The 18,304-nt window shown below is 42.2% G+C and overlaps 1 protein-coding gene across 6 annotated transcripts in view; it reads right to left on the reverse strand.

Annotated features, from left to right (window-relative positions):
- Positions 1 to 18,304, reverse strand: part of LOC123376999 (glypican-5-like) — a 654,555-nt gene that overhangs the window by 401,079 nt on the left and 235,172 nt on the right. For all 6 annotated transcript variants that reach the window (XM_045029334.1, XM_045029333.1, XM_045029332.1 and 3 more), the window contains one exon: positions 6,732 to 6,865. In XM_045029334.1, coding sequence (XP_044885269.1) covers positions 6,732 to 6,865 — 134 coding nt within the window. The remainder of the gene's footprint in view (positions 1 to 6,731; positions 6,866 to 18,304) is intronic.

Consider the following 18,304-nt stretch of genomic DNA (forward strand, 5'->3'; position numbering starts at 1 on the left):
TCCCTCCTCCGCTAGCCTTCCTGGGCTACTGTTGCAGTGTCCCCCCATTTGTGTGATGAAGTAATAAAGAATGCAGGAATAAGAAACAGTGACTTGTTAGTGAGATAAAATGAGGGGAAGGCAGCCTCCAGCTGCTATGATAGTCCAGACAGGACATTAAGCAGTGTGGGGGAGAGGAGCCCAGCATCCCGCTGCTATGATAGTCCAGGCAGTACAGAATCTTTTCTTTACACATGAAGGGCGGGGGCTGATGGAGCTCAGCCCCCTGTTGCTATGATGAAGACGGTTACCAGCCGTTCTGTACCATCTACTGGGAATGACCGGGAGGCCAGCCAGGAGCACTCATGGGCTGATGATGAGGACGGATACCAGTTCTTCTGTACTGTACCGTTTGCCACCAGGCTGATGATGATGATGGATAGCAGTCATATTGTACCATCTGCCACCGGGGTGGGGGGGGGGCGAGGATGCTACAGTTCACTGCCGCAGCATCGCGTCTACCAGCAGCATTCAGTACACATAGGGTGACATTTAAAAGAATCAAGAGACGATTTTTTTCCCTTTTCCTTCTGGGGGTGGGGGTGGGGGGTTAAATTGACGAGCTATGCCCTGAACCACCCCGGACAATGTTTTTGACCCTACAGGCATTGGGAGCTCAGCCAAGAATGCAAATACTTTTCAGAGACTGCAGGAACTGTGGGATAGCTTGAGTCCTCAGTCCCCCCTCCCTCCATGAGCGTCCATTTGATTCTTTGGCTTTCCGTTACGCTTGTCACGCAGCAGTGTGCTGAGTCCCTGCTGTGGCCTCTGTCTGGAGATTTTTTTAAAATGCTTTGGAATTTCGTCTTCTGTAACGGAGCTCTGACAGAACAGATTTGTCTGCCCATACAGCGATCACATCCGTGGATCCATGCTGGAGCTCTTTTTGGATTTGGGACTGCATCGCCACCTGTGCTGACTGGAGCTTCACGCTGGGCAAACAGGAACTGATATTCAAAAGTTCGCGGGGCTTTTCCTGTCTACCTGGCCACTGCATCCGAGTTCTGATTGCTGTCCAGAGCGGTCATAGTGGTGCACTCTGGGATACAGCCCGGAGGCCAATACCATCGATTTGCGGCCACACTAACCCTAATCCGATATGGTAATACCGATATTAGCGCTACTCCTCTCGTTGGGGAGGAGTACAGAAACCGGTTTAAAGAGCCCTTTATATCGATATAAAGGGCCTCTTAGTGTGGACGGGTGCGGCGTTAAGTCGGTTTAACGCTCCTAAAATCAGTTTAAACGCGTAGTGTAGACCAGGCCTAAGTGATCTTTGCAAGCATCCCAAAATCTGTGCAGTAGTCTGGGTCTCTTTCTAGTCTCTTTGCAAGCTTCAGAGTACAGCACACTCTTTGGGATCCAGTAATCCAGCATTCACTTGACATGTCCAAGCCTCCTTAGCCTTTTCTTACAAATGAAATGTTCCCATGAATGACATACCAGCCCAAATTAACATTTCCACATTTGTCACCCTTCTTATTCAAAGAATTTTATGCAAGCATCTATATGAAAGCTGTTTAGTCTTATGGCATATTTGGTGTCAGTCATAAATACTGATTTTCACTTTAGTTGACAATTTGTTATTGTTCTAGGCTCTGTCTTGCAAAAGATCAAAGTTCTTGGATGCTTTGCTGATTCTACTAGTGAGCTCAGTATCAAGATCTACACTGCTGGTAACAGTCGAGCCAAAGTAGCAAAACTGGTAAATAACATCCAGATGAATACCATCTAAGGCAGGGGTCAGCAACCTTTCAGAAGTGGTGTGCCGAATCTTCATTTATTCACTCTAATTTAAGGTTTCACGTGCCAGTAATACATTTTAACATTTTTAGAAGGTCTCCTTCTATAAGTCTATAATATATAACTAAACTATTGTTGTATGTAAGGTAAATACGGCTTTTAAAATGTTTAAGAAGCTTCATTTAAAATTAAATTAAAATGCAGAGTTCCCAGACAGATGGCCAGGACCCAGGCAGCGTGAGTCCGACTGAAAATCAGCTCGCGTGCCTCCTTCGGCACCCGTGCCATAGGTTGCCTACCCCTGATCTAAGGTGATATCTAGAACTGGTTCTGAAGAGCCTTGGTGCATGATATGGTTCTTCAAGCTTATTGATAGCCCAAAGATTTTGCATGACTCAGAGAACTTGGTAATAAGATATTGTGGGGCATATAAACACTCTGAGCCACAAGGGTGGCATCATCTGCAAACCGGTCCCTTATGATGATCTCCTTCACCTTCATCTTAGCTCTGATCCTTGCAATGTTAAACAAACCTCGATCATGTATGGTGCTAAGATAGACACCCTCTTGAACATCACAGAATGCATGTGGAAGCAGGAAAGAAAAGTAAATATTAAACTATGTAGAAGCCTGTATGCTACCCTGCTTCTCTCCACTATTGATGTTAAATGAGTCAGACTTTTGGTTTTCATACATTACAGTTGCCTTCATGCCATTGTGTAAGGATTTCATTATGTAAGCTTCTTCAGAACACTGTAAAGCCCTGACCAACTAACCCTGTCAAAGGCTTTTGTTAAATCTATAAAAGCCATGTACAGTGGAATACACTTCTCTCTGCACTTTTCTTGCAGTTGTCTTACAGAGGAGACCATGTCTATGGTGGACCTGCCCAAACTGAAGCCACACTGGCTCTCAGGAGAGATTCTCTAAGCTAAAGTTTGAAGTCTAGATAAACGAATACGGCTTAAGATTTTTCCCACAATGTTAAGAAGAGATATACCTCTGTGGTTATTACAATCACTTCTGGCTCCTTTAATTTTAAAGAGTTGGATGAAACAAGCATCCTTAAAATCTTGCAGAACAGTTTCTTCCTTCCAATAGAGTAGCAGTACCTTGTGCAATCTTTGCAGCAAGTCTTTGTTTGCACATTTATAGATTTCAGCAGGTAAACAGTCAGGTCCCGAAGCTTTGTGGTTGAGAATCTTTTTGATGCTTTATTCAAGTTCCTCTAGAGTAGGTTTGGCATCCAGCAAAGTCATAACTTCAAACCCAGGCAATTCTGCTCACACACATTGGTCTACTACAGACTCCCTTGAGTATATCATTCCATAATGCTCAATCCACCTCTCCAGTTGCTTCCCCTTATCAGCTATGATATTGCCATCCAGATCTTTCAGCAGAGCTGTCTTGTTCTTTATCGGACTAATGGCCTTTCTGATGCCCTCATATAACCATCTACTGTCACCTGTGTCAGCCGCCCGTTGGATGCTGTCACAGAGACCCAGCCAAAATTCTTGAGCACACCTCCTGGAAACTGTTTGAACAACCTTATGAGCTTCTTTTAGGTTGTTGTGCGAATCAGTAGTAGGAGTATACTTGTAGGTGATCAGGGCAGATCTTTAACTCTCAACAGTATCTCCAAATGATCTATGAACTAGTTAACTTTTTTTTAGTATTCTTTCCAAAGCTCTTGATTGCCACATTGTACATATTTGTCTTCAGAACTTTCCATGCATCTGAAGCAGCTTCAGTAGATACTCTATTGGAAAACCTCTCTTTGGACCACTAAGTCAAATCCGTATCAATAAAACTTGCTATTTTCGCTTTGACGTAGTATAAATGGTCACAGATTCTTTAAACAGCATAGCAAGGGATTTCACTGGCACACAAGAGGGCCATTCGGTGATCATAAAGCAGCAAGGAGCGGACAGCCTGGGAGTTCCATGAAAAGGAATGTTGAACTGAGAAGGTCCTGTTCCCAACCAGATCCTACCAGAACGAGAATGGAAAGGCAGAGCATCTAGGCTGATAAGTAACTGTCTCAGAGGAACAGAGGGGGAAAAAGGTTCACTCAATCCACTAGTCATTCATCATTTTATGGCCTGATTTTCAAAGGTGTTGAGCACCCTCAGCTCCCACTGAAGTGAGTGTGCGGTGCAGCATCTTTTGAAAATTGTGATTCTGTATATGGCTCTGCATAGATAGACTCCTGTGGAGCTTACTACAGAATGGTGGGCTAGGCAAACAACTGCTAGACATTCACTCTCTATATTTTTTTTTAAATACAGGCTGTCTGATTAGGAGCTGTACCAGAGATCACTGTGATTCCCCCAGTGTGTTGGGAAAAGAAACGTGGTAAACTACAGTAATTCTTCTCTTTGAACTCGGGATCATTCTGCAAAGTTTATGGGCCTGATCCACAGCTGATGTACACTGGTGGATTCAGGATGAGTAGGAAGGATAGTCTCATTTGCTGAGCAATAGACTGGGACTCGGGAGACCTGGATCCTGTTCCTGGCTCAGCGAATCACTGTATCTACCCAGTTCTTCAGTTTCCTTTCTGTAAAGTGGGGCTAATACTTCTCTACCTCCCAGAGTCTTGATAAAATCCACTAGTTACTGTGGTCTGCTATGAGGACCATGTTAGTACCTAAATACAAAACTGAAAATCTTGCTGCTTATATTCTAAATTCCCAGAAGTCATGGCACCACATAGCATTATAATTAATTAATCCCATAATCTAGATTCTCCATAACAGTTAAGATATCTGCCTGTCTAAATATATTTTAACATAATTCACTGCACTTAGGATTTTATACATCAGTTATAAAATTTTATATTAGCTAAAATTGCTTTTTATTGATAACATATGCGATTAAATGACATATGAAGAATAGTAAGTCCATCACCGTATATTTCTTGATATTTATAGCTCTCCAGTTATCTCCAAAAGCAAAGCACAAATTTTACGCAACTGTTTTCCCACAGGTCTTGGAAAGATGAAGTCCATCCCTCACGTATTTACCAACGCCAGCTCACACATTAACTCCTAGTATGCTGGTTCTTCATCACACCTTTCTCACTACATTACCATAAAACATCATACTAACCAGTGAAATGTAAGGATGTGCTCTGCTCAGTTGATGTTATGATGTATACACCAGCTTTTGGCAACATTTTATAATTAGTGGAATATTAGTTTTATTATATTTTCTTTGGTATCTATACTACTAAACATCAAACAACTGCTCTCTGGTTAATTAAAAGTCTCAGGGCCAGATCCTCAGCTGTATAAATTGGTGTGACTCCATTGCTCATTTACACCAACTCAGGATCTGGCTCATAGGTCAATTCTGCTAAAATGCAATTCTGAGTGAAGATAGTGATATAGATCTCATTGGGGACAGAACCGGACCCGTACATTTAAAAAACAAATTCTGTTAACTGTATTTCAGTTTATACTTCAGATTATTACCACTGAATTTTTAAAATCTAATTTACTTTTTACCAGCCATGCTGCTTGCTTTTTTATATCTCATGCAGTTTATACAATGAAAATCAATTAGCCCCAAACACCAGCACAAATTGTTGTGCTTTGGTTTCAAACTGCAGAAGAATGTGAAAGATAAGTACACTGTGGTCCCAACTTTTTTTTTTAAACAGTGTATTTGGTTTTCAGAATGTATGTAGAATTGGACAAAAATCAAAATAGATGTGAGTGCAAATCTTACAGCCTGAACTCATCTGTGCAGGCACCCAGGTGGAATAAAGCCAAACTCTGCTCTCAGTCACACCAGTGTAAATCCAGAGCCATCTCCACTAACTTCAGCAAAGTTATTCCAGATTTATACTGATGTAGCAGGATTTAACTTAGCCAGTAATAAGCAATTGGAATTCTATTGTTCACTGACAATGAAATTCACGTAAACGTATCCTGGGTAGGATCAGCTTCCCTAAAGCACACATGGAAGAGACACTCCACAGAGAGACGCGTCCCCTTCTGTGGCACATCCTCCTTCCCCACCCAAACCCTAATCTAAGGTCCATGTGGAGGAGGGGGTAAAGACCAGGCAACTTGGGGGCAGGAGTGCATAGGCCGAGAGGGGCCAGAGAGGATGCACATCACAAAATTCCCTCTCCCCACCACATAATTTAGGCACAAGAGAATCATGGCAGAGGGACACCTTGATAGCACAGCTCCTTTGTAGCTGCACTGACAGGTGGCTGGAAGGCTGGAGCCAATGTGGAGGCACAGGGCCTATGTGCGGATGGACCTGGCCTTGCTCTAATCCCTGAGAATTCACCAGAAGCCGACTGCCTAATCCACTACAGAATAGGGGAGTAACTGCATCATGGAAATTCCCTTCCTCTTCCATCCCTACCCCCGCCCCATCCCATCCCATGGATGATCCATCCCAATATCAATAGTCCTTAAAGACCTGGAGCAAACAGACTCCTATAGGGTAATGTCCTGAAGTCACCCAGTTTTTACGTCTGGCAAAGCTCCCATTGTTTACAGTAAGAGTTTGCCAAATTAAAGACTGAGTCAACACTGAGTAATGACATCAGGACTGGCCTGCAACAAATACTGTCAGTCTTCAACTGGAAAGCACTACATATTCCCTCAAATACATCTACTCAACTACCAGGAAAGCTAGAGCCAGCGCTAGGCCTAAGCAGACTAAGCAATTGCTTAGGCTCCCGAGCAGCTCAAGTGGGCCCCTTATTTGCTTTTTATTATGTGTTGTGGGGGGGAGCCCCCAAAAGATTCCTTTTTAGGGCCCCCAATGGACTAGCACCGCCTCTGAGGAAAGCCTAGGGCTGTTGTGGGTGGATATCAGAGGACATAATTGGGTTTAAACACTCTCGCATGAGAAACAGTTAGTGCAAACTATGAGGAATAAGGTTTATTTCAGTGCACTTAGAGATATGTTTCACGTAGGGTTACCTCCTTTTATTGTTTAGATTAGCAGAGTGAGCCATCGTGAGGGCCTGTGTTTCAGACATGTCCTTTGCTTGCACTATATTATCTGGTGAAGGTTTTGCTTCTCTTTCTTGGGGCTGGCCACACACTTTGTCAACCTGTAACAAAGAGGGAGGGGAAAAAACAAATGTAATTCTGTTGTTTGAAGTAAAAAGAAGATTATAAATAGCACAGAAGCAAGTTTGTCCCTTTTGGCTGATGTGGTGTATGAGGGAATCTCTGCACCACACCACAAGAGGCTGGGGCAGAGTAAGGATGGATCCTTGCTTTCTTGGGATCAAACCCCTGCACTAGAGTGTTAACGTCAACAGGCATGGCATAGATGATTGCTACCAACAATTTACCAGCTATTAGGATATCATGCAGTGTCCCAACTGTGTCACACCTGGAGATGGACTCCAAGAGTGAGCCTCAATCCCCTCTTCCCACGTCACAATTTCACTTTACTTGGTGACCAACCTGAAGTGCAATGTGTATGGACAGTGGGCATAAGGAAGCTGCCTAGCAGGAACTACACGTTGGTGTGGGGCCTTTCCAAAGGCCAGGGGCTGAAGAAAGTGTGTCCACACCCATTTGTGTTTACCTGGCAGTCTGGCCAGTAGGTATAGGGTATATGGAGTAAGGTGGAGTCTGGCCTGTATCTAGAGGCTCAGACCCTATTTGGAGGCTGAACAGGCTAGTTACAGAAGCTTTTCCAGCCTGTATCAGGAGGGTGGATGGGATAAAATTGGGGTCTTCAAACCTTACTGGGCTTTAAAACTTAAGGTGCAAAATTATGTAGGCTCTAGTCTGTAGCAGACGGATGGGTGGAGGGAGGGTTGTACGTCTGGCCTATATGAGATAGTAAGAACTGTACTGGTGTCTGTGTTCAGAACTGCTGATTGAACTGGGGGAGGAATGAGCCTCTAGCCCATTCAGGGGTGTTGTTTACCAGTCAAGACGCAGGAAGTAGGTGGGTCTAGCAATGCCTATGGCCCACAAAGAAAATGCAACTGGCATAGGGTGTGATACAGGGGTCAGCGTTAAGGATGGCAATGAATCTTCAATGAATTTCCTGACTTTTAAACATTTTGTTTCTTTTAACTGCTGCACGGTGTTCTGTTAACATAATTTTTAAGGGCGATATTTCCAATAGTAACTCAGTCTTAACTAAGGTTTGTCTGGGATTTATGGACAAATTTCCAAATTTGGCTACCTAAAGTTAGACACCTAAATCCACATTTAGAGATAATAAAGGTAAAAGGTAATAATTGGAGATATACCAATCTCCTAGAACTGGAAGGGACCTTGAAAGGTCATTGAGTCCAGCCCCCTGCCTTCACTAGCAGGACAAATTTTTGCCCCAGATCCCTAAGTGGCCCCCTCAAGGATTGAACTCACAACCCTGGGTTTAGCAGGCCAATGCTCAAACCACTGAGCTATCCCATTTAAGTAAAGGCAGCCTGACTTTTAGTGAGCCCTCACAGCTGCCACAGGTTCTCAGTTCAGTGCCTAGGCTCTATTGTGCACTCGAGTTTCAAAGTTTTAGTCTGCATATATTTTTTTGTCCCTAGATTATTCCCTCCCAATTAAAATAGCCAACATCTGAATTTGACCCAAATTAAACTGCTTCAGGGCCGCCCAGAGGGGGGGGCAAGAGGGGCAATTTGCCCCAGGCCCCGAGCCCCACAGGGGCTCCCACCAGAGTTTTTCGGGGCCCCTGGAGTGGGGTCCCTCACTCGGTCCGGGGTGCCCGGCAAACTCTTGCGCGGCCGGGCGCAGGAGCTTCTGCCGCTCCCGGTCTTCGCCGGCGGGGGGGTCCTTCCGCTCCGGGGGAGAAGGACCCCCCGCCGGCGAATTACCGCCGAAGACGGAGCGGGACCCGCCGCCGAAGTTCAGCCCGGTCTTCGGCGGTAATTCGGCAGCGGGGAGCCCTTCCGTTCCGGGACCCACCGCCGAAGTGCCCCGAAGACCCGCGGCGGGGCCCCCCTCCGCCGAATTACCGCCGAAGACCGGGCTGCGCTTCGGCGGTAATTCGGCGGAGGGGGGCCCCACCGCGGGTCTTCGGGGCACTTCGGCGGCGGGTCCCGGAACGGAAGGGCCCCCCACCGCCGAAGACCCCGGGCCCCCAGAATCCTCTGGGCGGCCCTGAACTGCTTATTGTAAACTAGCTTCTTCCAGGAAGGAAGACTCTGTTGGAATTGAAAACTATCACTTTAAGAGTGTGGAAGGGGAAGCGGGGGTAGATACTAGTCCTGCTTGCAAAGTGTGGTGCGTACAAGCAGAGTCAGTCTGAAGAGAGCCAATTAAAGCAAGGTGGGGTGAGTTGTGTCTCTCTGCCTTAGGTAGCAGCCTGTTTTCTCCCTCTGTTTGAGGGTTCTTGTGCATTATTGTTTTGATTTCTAAGGAAAAAAGCAGTGTTACACTGTAGCCTTCCAGCAAGAATATTTCTGTTTTTTAACTAACTTCTCTGTGTATATGCTGTGAACACAACACCATTGTATGCTGGGGGTGTCACAGCAGGACTAAACAAGTAGGAATCAGCAGGAGTAAATCTCTGTCGATAAAAATCAGTGCATGTTTCCATAAGTAAAATAACCTTGGGGAATCACTCAGTTCCCAGGCCGACCCATAAACATTCACCTTTGCTCTTTTTCCAGCAGCCCTTCCCAGGAGGATTTTCCAAGGGGAGGGGAAAGTGAAGTTGGTGTTAACTCCTTGTGTATTGGGGTCCAAGTACTGCCCCTACATGTTATCAGACTAATATACTTCAATACTCTAGTACAGATAACTATTAATAATAGGGCAATGGCCATCACTTTATAAGGTGAAAATTAGCATCTTTCAATATTTATTTATTTATTTCTACATTAAAAACTTAAAAAATACACGAAAAGCAATACAGAAAAATCCATCATTCAGCATAGCATTTAATTTGGTGTTGGGGGCCACTGCCTCTGTCTCTTTGCTTATGCCATTTGATTATATGGATTCTTGCTGTTCTGTGCATTCTGCTGCACTTATAAAAACCCTACTGACCTATGTCTTTCTCTCTGCCATTTGCTGAGCATTCCTGGACATGGATGACTTCAAATATTCTCTCTTTCATCTCTTCACACCAGTGAGCTATGTCTCTCTCTCCTCAGCACAGGTACAGAACAAATAAACCCACCTCCAGGACAGTTACTGCTACGTAAGCCGAAGGGACACTTTAACTTGAGAAGTAGGCACACTGTAGATATTGAAAATGAACACTTGGGAGACCCCATGCAAGATGCAGACCAACAGTGCTAGGAATACAAGTTACTGCGTGTTCCAGTGTAATGTACTGCAGTGAATTTGTATTACGGCAATCTGATTTAAATGCAGTGGATTAATCCTAACATTTCACATGGCAGCGGGAGGTGGAGCCATGCACCTGGCTCAGCAGTGGCATATGCTTTGGCCTCACTGCATGTGGGGCATAGCTTTAAATATGCTCAAGGCAGAGCTTTGTGAATGAAATATTTTATTTCAGTCTCTTTCAAACCTTTGAGAGAGCAAAAAATCAAAACCACATAATTGGAAACATAAACCAAAAATCCCATTTAAACCAATAGGAGACTGGGCAGATGGGTGTAAAAGCAGCTAAGTCACATTCTGGCAAAGTGTTTCTTGCATCCTTTGCTCTGTACCTCAGGTCTCACACATTGCAAAATTCCAGTGTCCCAGTACAAGCTACTGCAAACACATCTCTAACTGCACTACATCAGAAGAGCTAGGAGCCACTGCCTTTAAAAATTAGACCTGCCAAATCAAGTCTCTGACTGTGGATTAGTTTTAAGGCAGTTCTTAACTAACGAGCAGAATTCATGGGAAAACTGAAACTTTTCCCCTGTGAAATTTCAGTTGAAAAAAAAAATCTTTCTTTGAGGTTTTTTGGTTTGCCCCTGAGAAGTTTCAAACCCCTTGTTTGTGAATCGACATGTCAAGAAACAAAACAAAAAATTTCACTTTGTTTTTACTTAAAACATTTCCATTTCAAAAAATCAAAATGACTTTTTAAATCAAAGTGACTTTTTTTTCCCAAAATTTCCCGAGGAAAAACTTAAATCATCACAATGGAGCCAATATTTTCTTGCCAAAATTTAAAAAACAACAACAACAACAAAACCCCCAGCTTTGTCAAAAGAGTATTTTTCGGCAGGAGAACTTTCCCATGAAATATTTTGAGCAACTCTACTAATAAGTTGATAGGTTGTGCTGTGAGATGGTAAATCTCACTGATAGTTTATTGGTTCGGGGTGAGGGGTTATTCTTTCTCTCTCTCATCACCACTCTGGCACCAAAGGGGAGGAATATTACATAAATCAGCATATTACACAGCTCTTACCATATTCAGGTTTTAGAATACCTGAAATTTACTACTAGAGATGATTTTTCTGTTAAAGAGGCTAAAAAAGTTGAGAGCTTAATTCTCTGGTGTCACTTTCATAACATACAACAGTATTGCCAACCTCAAGTTATAAAATACAATGATATTGGCTTAAAAATTAAATTCTAAAACAAACAAAAAATATTGATATTTGTTTTCTGGTTTTTGAGACTTTAGGTTTCATAATTTCAAGATCTTCTCTTCCACTATAAGGGCTAGAAACATGGAGGGGGCTGGGAGAGCCTGTATGCTTTAAAAAAAAACAACCTAATCACCTGACTCTAGGAGCAGGATCTTTAAAGAAAACATCAAATTTTGTGAGATGGGATAAAATCGCAAGAGTTGGCAACACTTGCAATAAGAACCAATCATCAGTAAGGCTGGAGAATAAAGCAAGCTTGGGATTTTGCACAACTAATTTTTCAGTTACCTCAGATATTTCTAAAATAATCTCATAGTCAACACAGACTATTAACAACCTAGTCTTTCAAATTTGCTTCTTTAAATTTCCAAATCTCAGCATTAAGCCTGCCAAACTTCAGTTCTAATAGATGAAAAGTTACATCTCTGTCACCTATGATAGTGCTAAGCCCTTCCTATTGTCTCATTTTAATAATAATAAAAATAAAAACGGAACCCTATTTTCTAAAGGTGAAGAACTACATTGAGAAGCTGGTATTCCTGATAAGTTGTTGCCACCTGAATATCAATAACCTTTTATGATGCCTTATATTTTTCTTGGGCTTTTTGCTTTAAATGCCAAGGACTGTTAAATCCTAGTTTATCAGATAAATGTTAGCTAAGTTTTGATCTAAGTGTCTCTCTTGAGTTTTCTTTTGTGGATTTCCTTAGCACAGAAACATATACTCATGTACATGAAGGATTACTTGACTGCTGCCATGTGTCCTTTATAAGAGTGATTATTTACAATTGTTGCAAAGGCTTAACAAAAATAAATTGAAAAAATGTCATTCAAAATCCTTTGAACTCTCTCGCTTGAGCAACCTTAAAAAATTAGGTCATATTTAATATACTTAATATAATCAAACAAGGAGAAAATGTCATGCCCTTCTAGACTTGGAGGGAATATTATTTCCCTAAATCGGGAGACCTTTCCCATTTCAGAACACAGTGTTCTCTGATTCCATAGAGGGAAGATTTGAAATTTTAAAATACGATATATTTTCATGTGGTTAGTACTGGAGTTACTATTAAAGCCCTTGTGTCCCTTCAAACAGCTTTCTGCCTTTAGCTGTAGCCAAGCAGCCCCAATGAAATCAAGTCCAACATCTGCCCTGACAAACTTCACAATTCCAGTGACTTCCATGGGGTTGCCCAGGTGTAAACAAGAGCACAATTTTGACTAGTATGGTCACATGGTGATAAGGGTAGAGTTACTCTTTTCATGTTGGGCTCCCCAGAGGTCTTCCCAAGCTGACTCAGAGGTCATTGATTGGCTCAAGACCATTCAGCTGTTTTTTTCCCACCTAAACCTTGCCTTGCATGTCTTGCCCACACCCAATCACTATATCCATCTATTTCTCTGCTCCTCTGATGGTGTCTGACCCAGAATCCTAAACTTGTCTCAGAAACAACAGGGAGTGCCCCACCCCTCCATGTGCTAACAATTCATAAAGACATTCAGCTTTAGCTGAATTGCAGGTTAAAATATTATTCTCCCTTCAAAAGAGATGTGTGAGATCAATTTTCACATTAGGTAAGCTAGAGCCAGATCCTGCAAGTCCTTACTCATTATAACTTCTCAGGAACAGGACATTGTGGACAGCTCAGCTAATGAAAACCACTGCTCAATGTGAAGCAGAGATAAAAAAAATTAAAAAGCAAACAAAATGTAGGGTGGATCAGGAATGGAATAGAAAATAATATTGAAAATTACAATGGTTTATATAAATTATTGGTATGTTTTTATAAGTAAATCTCAAAGCACTTTACAAAGGAGGTTGGTATCATTATCCCCATTTTACAGATGGCAAAACTGAGGCACAGGGGAGAGGTGACATGTCGTAACTAAATGCATTAATTAATTGTGAACTCATTGCCACTAGATATCATTGAGGTCAAGAGTTTAGTACTAAAAAGCATTATACATTTATATGGATAATCAGAACATCTGCTGAAATATTAGATAGGATTTTTTTAAAATAAGGCATACAAACCCATATGCTCCAAGGCATAAGCCAGCAGAAGCAACTTCCCCCTCTGGCAAATTATTCAATAATAGTCCACTATAGAGTTTCTTGCATTCTTTTTTCTTTTTTTGGTAACATCTGGTACTGGCCAGTAGAATATTGGACTAGATCAGGGGTCAGCAACCTTTCAGTAGTGGTGTGCCAAATCTTCATTTATTCACTCTAATTAAAGGTTTCGCATGCCTGTAATACATTTTAACGTTTTTAGAAGAAGGTCTCTTTCTATAAGTTTATAATATATAACTAAACTATTGTTGTATGTAAGGTAAATAAGGCTTTTAAAATGTTTAAGAAGCTTCACTTAAAATTAAATTAAAATGCAGAGCTCCCCGGACTGATGGCCGGGACCGGGCAGTGTGAGTGCCACTGAAAATCAGCTTGTGTGCCGCCTTCGGCACCCGTGCCATAGGTTGCCTACCCTTGGACTAGATGGATCACAGGTCTGATCAACTATGGCAATTTCTATGCAATATAGTCATTCACCTTTATGGGAACAAGATTTAGTCCACAGTTATAAGACAACAAGATTTAGTCCACAGTTTGTATGAGGAAATTATTTTAATTAAATTAAATGACTGCACTTCTATAACAAAAGTTCATTCAGTAAAGGAACTGCCAGCTTCCCTGAAGGGTAACTGCTGATCTGGAGGTAATAACGTATTGTTATTATTATGTCTCTCAGGAAGCAGTAGAGCCCTGTAGCTATGGCAATGGGCTGGGAGTTAGAAGATCTGGGTTCCATTCCCACCTGTGTTACTGACCAATTATGTGACCTTGGGCAAGTCAATCTCTCTGCCTTGTTTATATAGCGTGTAAACTCTTTGGGGCAGAGAGAGCTTCTTACTATGTGTCTGTGCAATGCCTCGCAAAACCTCTGTTGGGGCCTATGGGTGCTATTGTAATAGCAATACATAATAGTAACAACTGTAACAAAGTTCTTAACATTTTTCATCCCGAGTTTCACTGTGGAAAAAAATTGAAATAAAAATGAAAACTACATTTTCCCTATCTAGGTTTTTTTCTATTTTGCAAATATTTAAACAGCACTGAAGCCAATTTAAAATTCAACAGAGCAAATGTGCCCTTTAAATTTGATCCATTATAAACAAGCCATTAAAAACAATCAGTCCATTTTTGGAAAAAACCAAAAACATATCTATAGATTTTACAGGGGAGAATTTGGCTGTTAATGTATATGTTAACTATGGGATTATTTTAACTATTAATTATTTGAATTGTGGTAGTGTCTAGAGGCTGCAGTCAGGGATCAGGGCCCCATTGCGCTAGGTGCTGTATAAGCAAACAACAAAGTCCCTCCACCGAAGAGCTTACAATCTAATTTTAAGATAAAAGATAATTGGTGGATACAATAAACAGATGGGGGAAATCAAGACAAAAGAGATGATTATGCTCTTGAAACAGTCCTTTGTACATAAGAAAGGCCATACTGGGTCAACCAAAGGTCCATCCAGCCCAGTATCCTGTCTACTGACAGTGACTAATGCCAGGTGCCCCAGAGGGAGTGAACCTAACAGGTAATGATCAAGTGATCTCTCTCCTGCCATCCATCTCCACCCTCTGACAAACAGAGGCTGGGGACACCATTCCTTACCCATCCTAGCTAATAGCCATTAATGGACTTAACCTCCATGAATTTATCTAGTTCTCTTTTAAACCCTGTTATAGTCCTAGCCTTCACAACCTCCTCAGGAAAGGAGTTCCAAGGTTGACTGTGTGCTGTGTGAAGAAGAACTTCCTTTTATTTGTTTGAAACCTGCTGCCCATTAATTTCATTTGGCGGCCCCTTGTTCTTATATTATGGGCACAAGTAAATAACTTTTCTTTATTCACTTTCTCCACACCACTCATGATTTTATACACTTCTATCATATCCCCTCTTAGTCTCCTCTTTTCCAAGCTGAAAAGTCCTAGCCTCTTTAATCTCTCCTCATATGGGACCCATTCCAAATCCCTAATAATTTTAGTTGCCCTTTCCTGAACTTTTTCTAATGCCCATACATCTTTGAGATGAGGAGACCACATCTGTACTCAGTATTTAAGATGTGGACATACCATGGATTTATATAAGGGCAATAAGATATTCTCCATCTTATTCTCTATCCCTTTTTTAATGATTCCTAATATCCTGTTTGCTTTTTTGACTGCTGCTGCACACTGCATGGATGTCTTCAGACAACTATCCACGATGACTCCAAGATCTCTTTCCTGATTAGTTGCAGCTAAATTAGCCCCCATCATATTGTATGTATGGTTGGGGTTATTTTTCCCAATGTGCATTACTTTACATTTATCCACATTACATTTCATTTGCCATTTTGTTGCTCAATCACTTAGTTTTGTGAGATCTTTTAGAAGTTCTTCACAGTCTGCTTTGGTCTTAACTATCTTGAGCAGTATAGTATCATCTGCAAACTTTGCCACCTCACTCTTTACCCCTTTCTCCAGATCATTTATGAATAAATTGAATGGGATTGGTTCTAGGACTGACCCTTGGGGAATACCACTAGTTACTCCTCTCCATTCTGAAAATTTACCATTTATTCGTACCCTTTGGTCCCTGTCTTTTAGCCAGTTCTCAATCCATGAAAGAATCTTCCCTCTTATCCCATGACAACTTAACTTACGTAAGAGCCTTTGCTGAGGAACCTTATCAAAGGCTTTCTGGAAATCCAAGTACACTATGTACACCGGATCCCCCTTGTCCACATGTTTGTTGACCCCTTCAAAGAACTCTAATAGATTAGTAAGACATTACTTCCCTTTACAGAAACCATGTTGACTTTTGCCCAACAAGTTATGTTCTTCATGTGCCTGACAATTTTATTCTTTACTACCGTTTCAACTAATTTGCCAGATACTGACGTTAGACTTACCAGTCTGTAATTGCCAGGATCACTTCTAGAGCCCTTTTAAATATTGGCATTACATTAGCTATCTACCAGTCATTGGGTACAGAAGCTGATTTAAAGGACAGGTTACAAACCATAGTTAATAGTTCTGCAATTTCATATGATTTCACGATACTCTTCTATTAATTTCCCTTCCTTCCTAGCAAACAACAAAATACCATTTTATTTAGAGTGCTAACACCCACCAGAGGCTGTTTTAAACCTCAAAATAATGGGATTATTTGATACTAAATCCTCCCCTGACTCATACTCATTGAACCCCATTCACTGAAAAGGGCCTGTATGGGTGACAGCAATATTTTGGTACTTATGACGCTACTGCTCTGTACTCAGAGCAACAGAACCACTGACCCTGAGAAAATCCTGAGGCATAAGGTACTTTTCCCATTACCCAAAGTCTCCTCCTGGCTGCTAACACACTGGCTGATTTCTCTTTTGTCAGTACCTTGCTGCTCAGGGAAACCTTTGCCTCAGGCTCTAGCTCCCTGTTTGGTGTTCAGTCCTCTCACTGATGTTTGGCAAGTGAGTTGTACTGTAAGCTTTTGGGTGTCAGGTGTCTAAGCTGTGAAGGCAGAATGTCTCGGGAGGCTGTCACATTCTGGAATGCAATCCAGACCAGTGAGGGACCATGTCACTGCATGCTCTGTACCCTGAGTGCCTTCAGTACTTTGCTACTGTGGCTCACAGCCTGGAGCCAGCAGCCGGCTTGTTACACCCCAGCCACACTCTGGTACCCACCAGCCTTGGTTACTACTGGCCAAGTGACCTCAACACACTCCTAGTCCCAAATTGCCCAAAACCATGATCACTGCAATGTCCAGCCGTTTCCTGGGCCATTGAGAGGAATAATAAGGTTCGTTTGCTCCTTTAAAGAGTCAGCACCCATCAGCTTGCCACATTAACTGGAGTTAACAATCGCTTTGATTCAAACACAGCACTGGGTTGGTTTAGATTAAAATAAAACAAATTTATTAACGACAGGAACTAGGCTAAGTGATGCCAAGTAAAAGAAACAAAGGTGGAGATGGCTGCAAGTAAATAAAAGTGAAAACATGCATCTAAAATTAATCTAGCAAGGTGTAAGCCATTCAGATGGTTTCTCTCATCAATCAAACTTTGCCCAGAATGGCCAATTGTCTCTTAGTCAGGACCGACAATCAAAGTACAGGGTGCTGGTTCCCCATTTCTTCCTAGGTCAAAGAAAACTAGGGATTCTTTGCACCTCTCTTCTATAGTCCAGTGAACCTTTAGAATGGATTCTTCTGAAAGTTACACCCCCAAAATAAAGTTAATTCAAGTTGTGAAGAAGGAGACATGGACAGGGCCAGCTCTAGGTTTTTTGCCACCCCAAGCAAAAAATGTGCCGCCCCAAGCTCCAAGAGCGCAACTGCCCAAGAAAAAAAACCTTTTCAACTTATTCATAAATGATCTGGAAAAAGGAGTAAACAGTGAGGTGGCCCCTGGAATTGTGCTTGCTTTGCTGGTGCCTAGAGCCGGTCCTGGACATGGAGTCTGGCAGTGAAGGAAGTTCCATGATGGTTTCTTCTTCCCTGGGGTTTGCTGAATGCAAATTGATCTGTTCCTGCCCTCTCCAATGTAAATGAACTGCCACTTGATATGTGATTGCTAATCAACTCTGGTGAAACGTGGCAGGAGGCACTGGCTTGTCCTTTGTCTGGGAGAAACCCATTTACTCACTACCCAGGCTTGTCTGGTGAACACATTTTAGTTCTGCATTTCCTTCATATTTGTATGGTCCCTTGGGCGTTTACGATACACACACCATGAAAGAATATTAATGATCAGTGTGTTATTAGTTTTCCAATGATACCTTACATGATACATATCTGATACAGTTTATGACATTAATGAATTGGGGTACACTGAATGGTCAGGCCAGCTGAAACAGCAGATGCCAGTGAGCCCCTTGCCCTCTTGCACTGGGATGCTGTTAGGGTCACAGAGATGCCCCAGACTTATAATCCAGGCTCCTTGTCTTCCTCT

The sequence above is a fragment of the Mauremys mutica genome, chromosome 9 (genome assembly GCF_020497125.1).
Source record: "Mauremys mutica isolate MM-2020 ecotype Southern chromosome 9, ASM2049712v1, whole genome shotgun sequence".
NCBI classification, from domain to species: Eukaryota; Metazoa; Chordata; order Testudines; family Geoemydidae; genus Mauremys; species Mauremys mutica.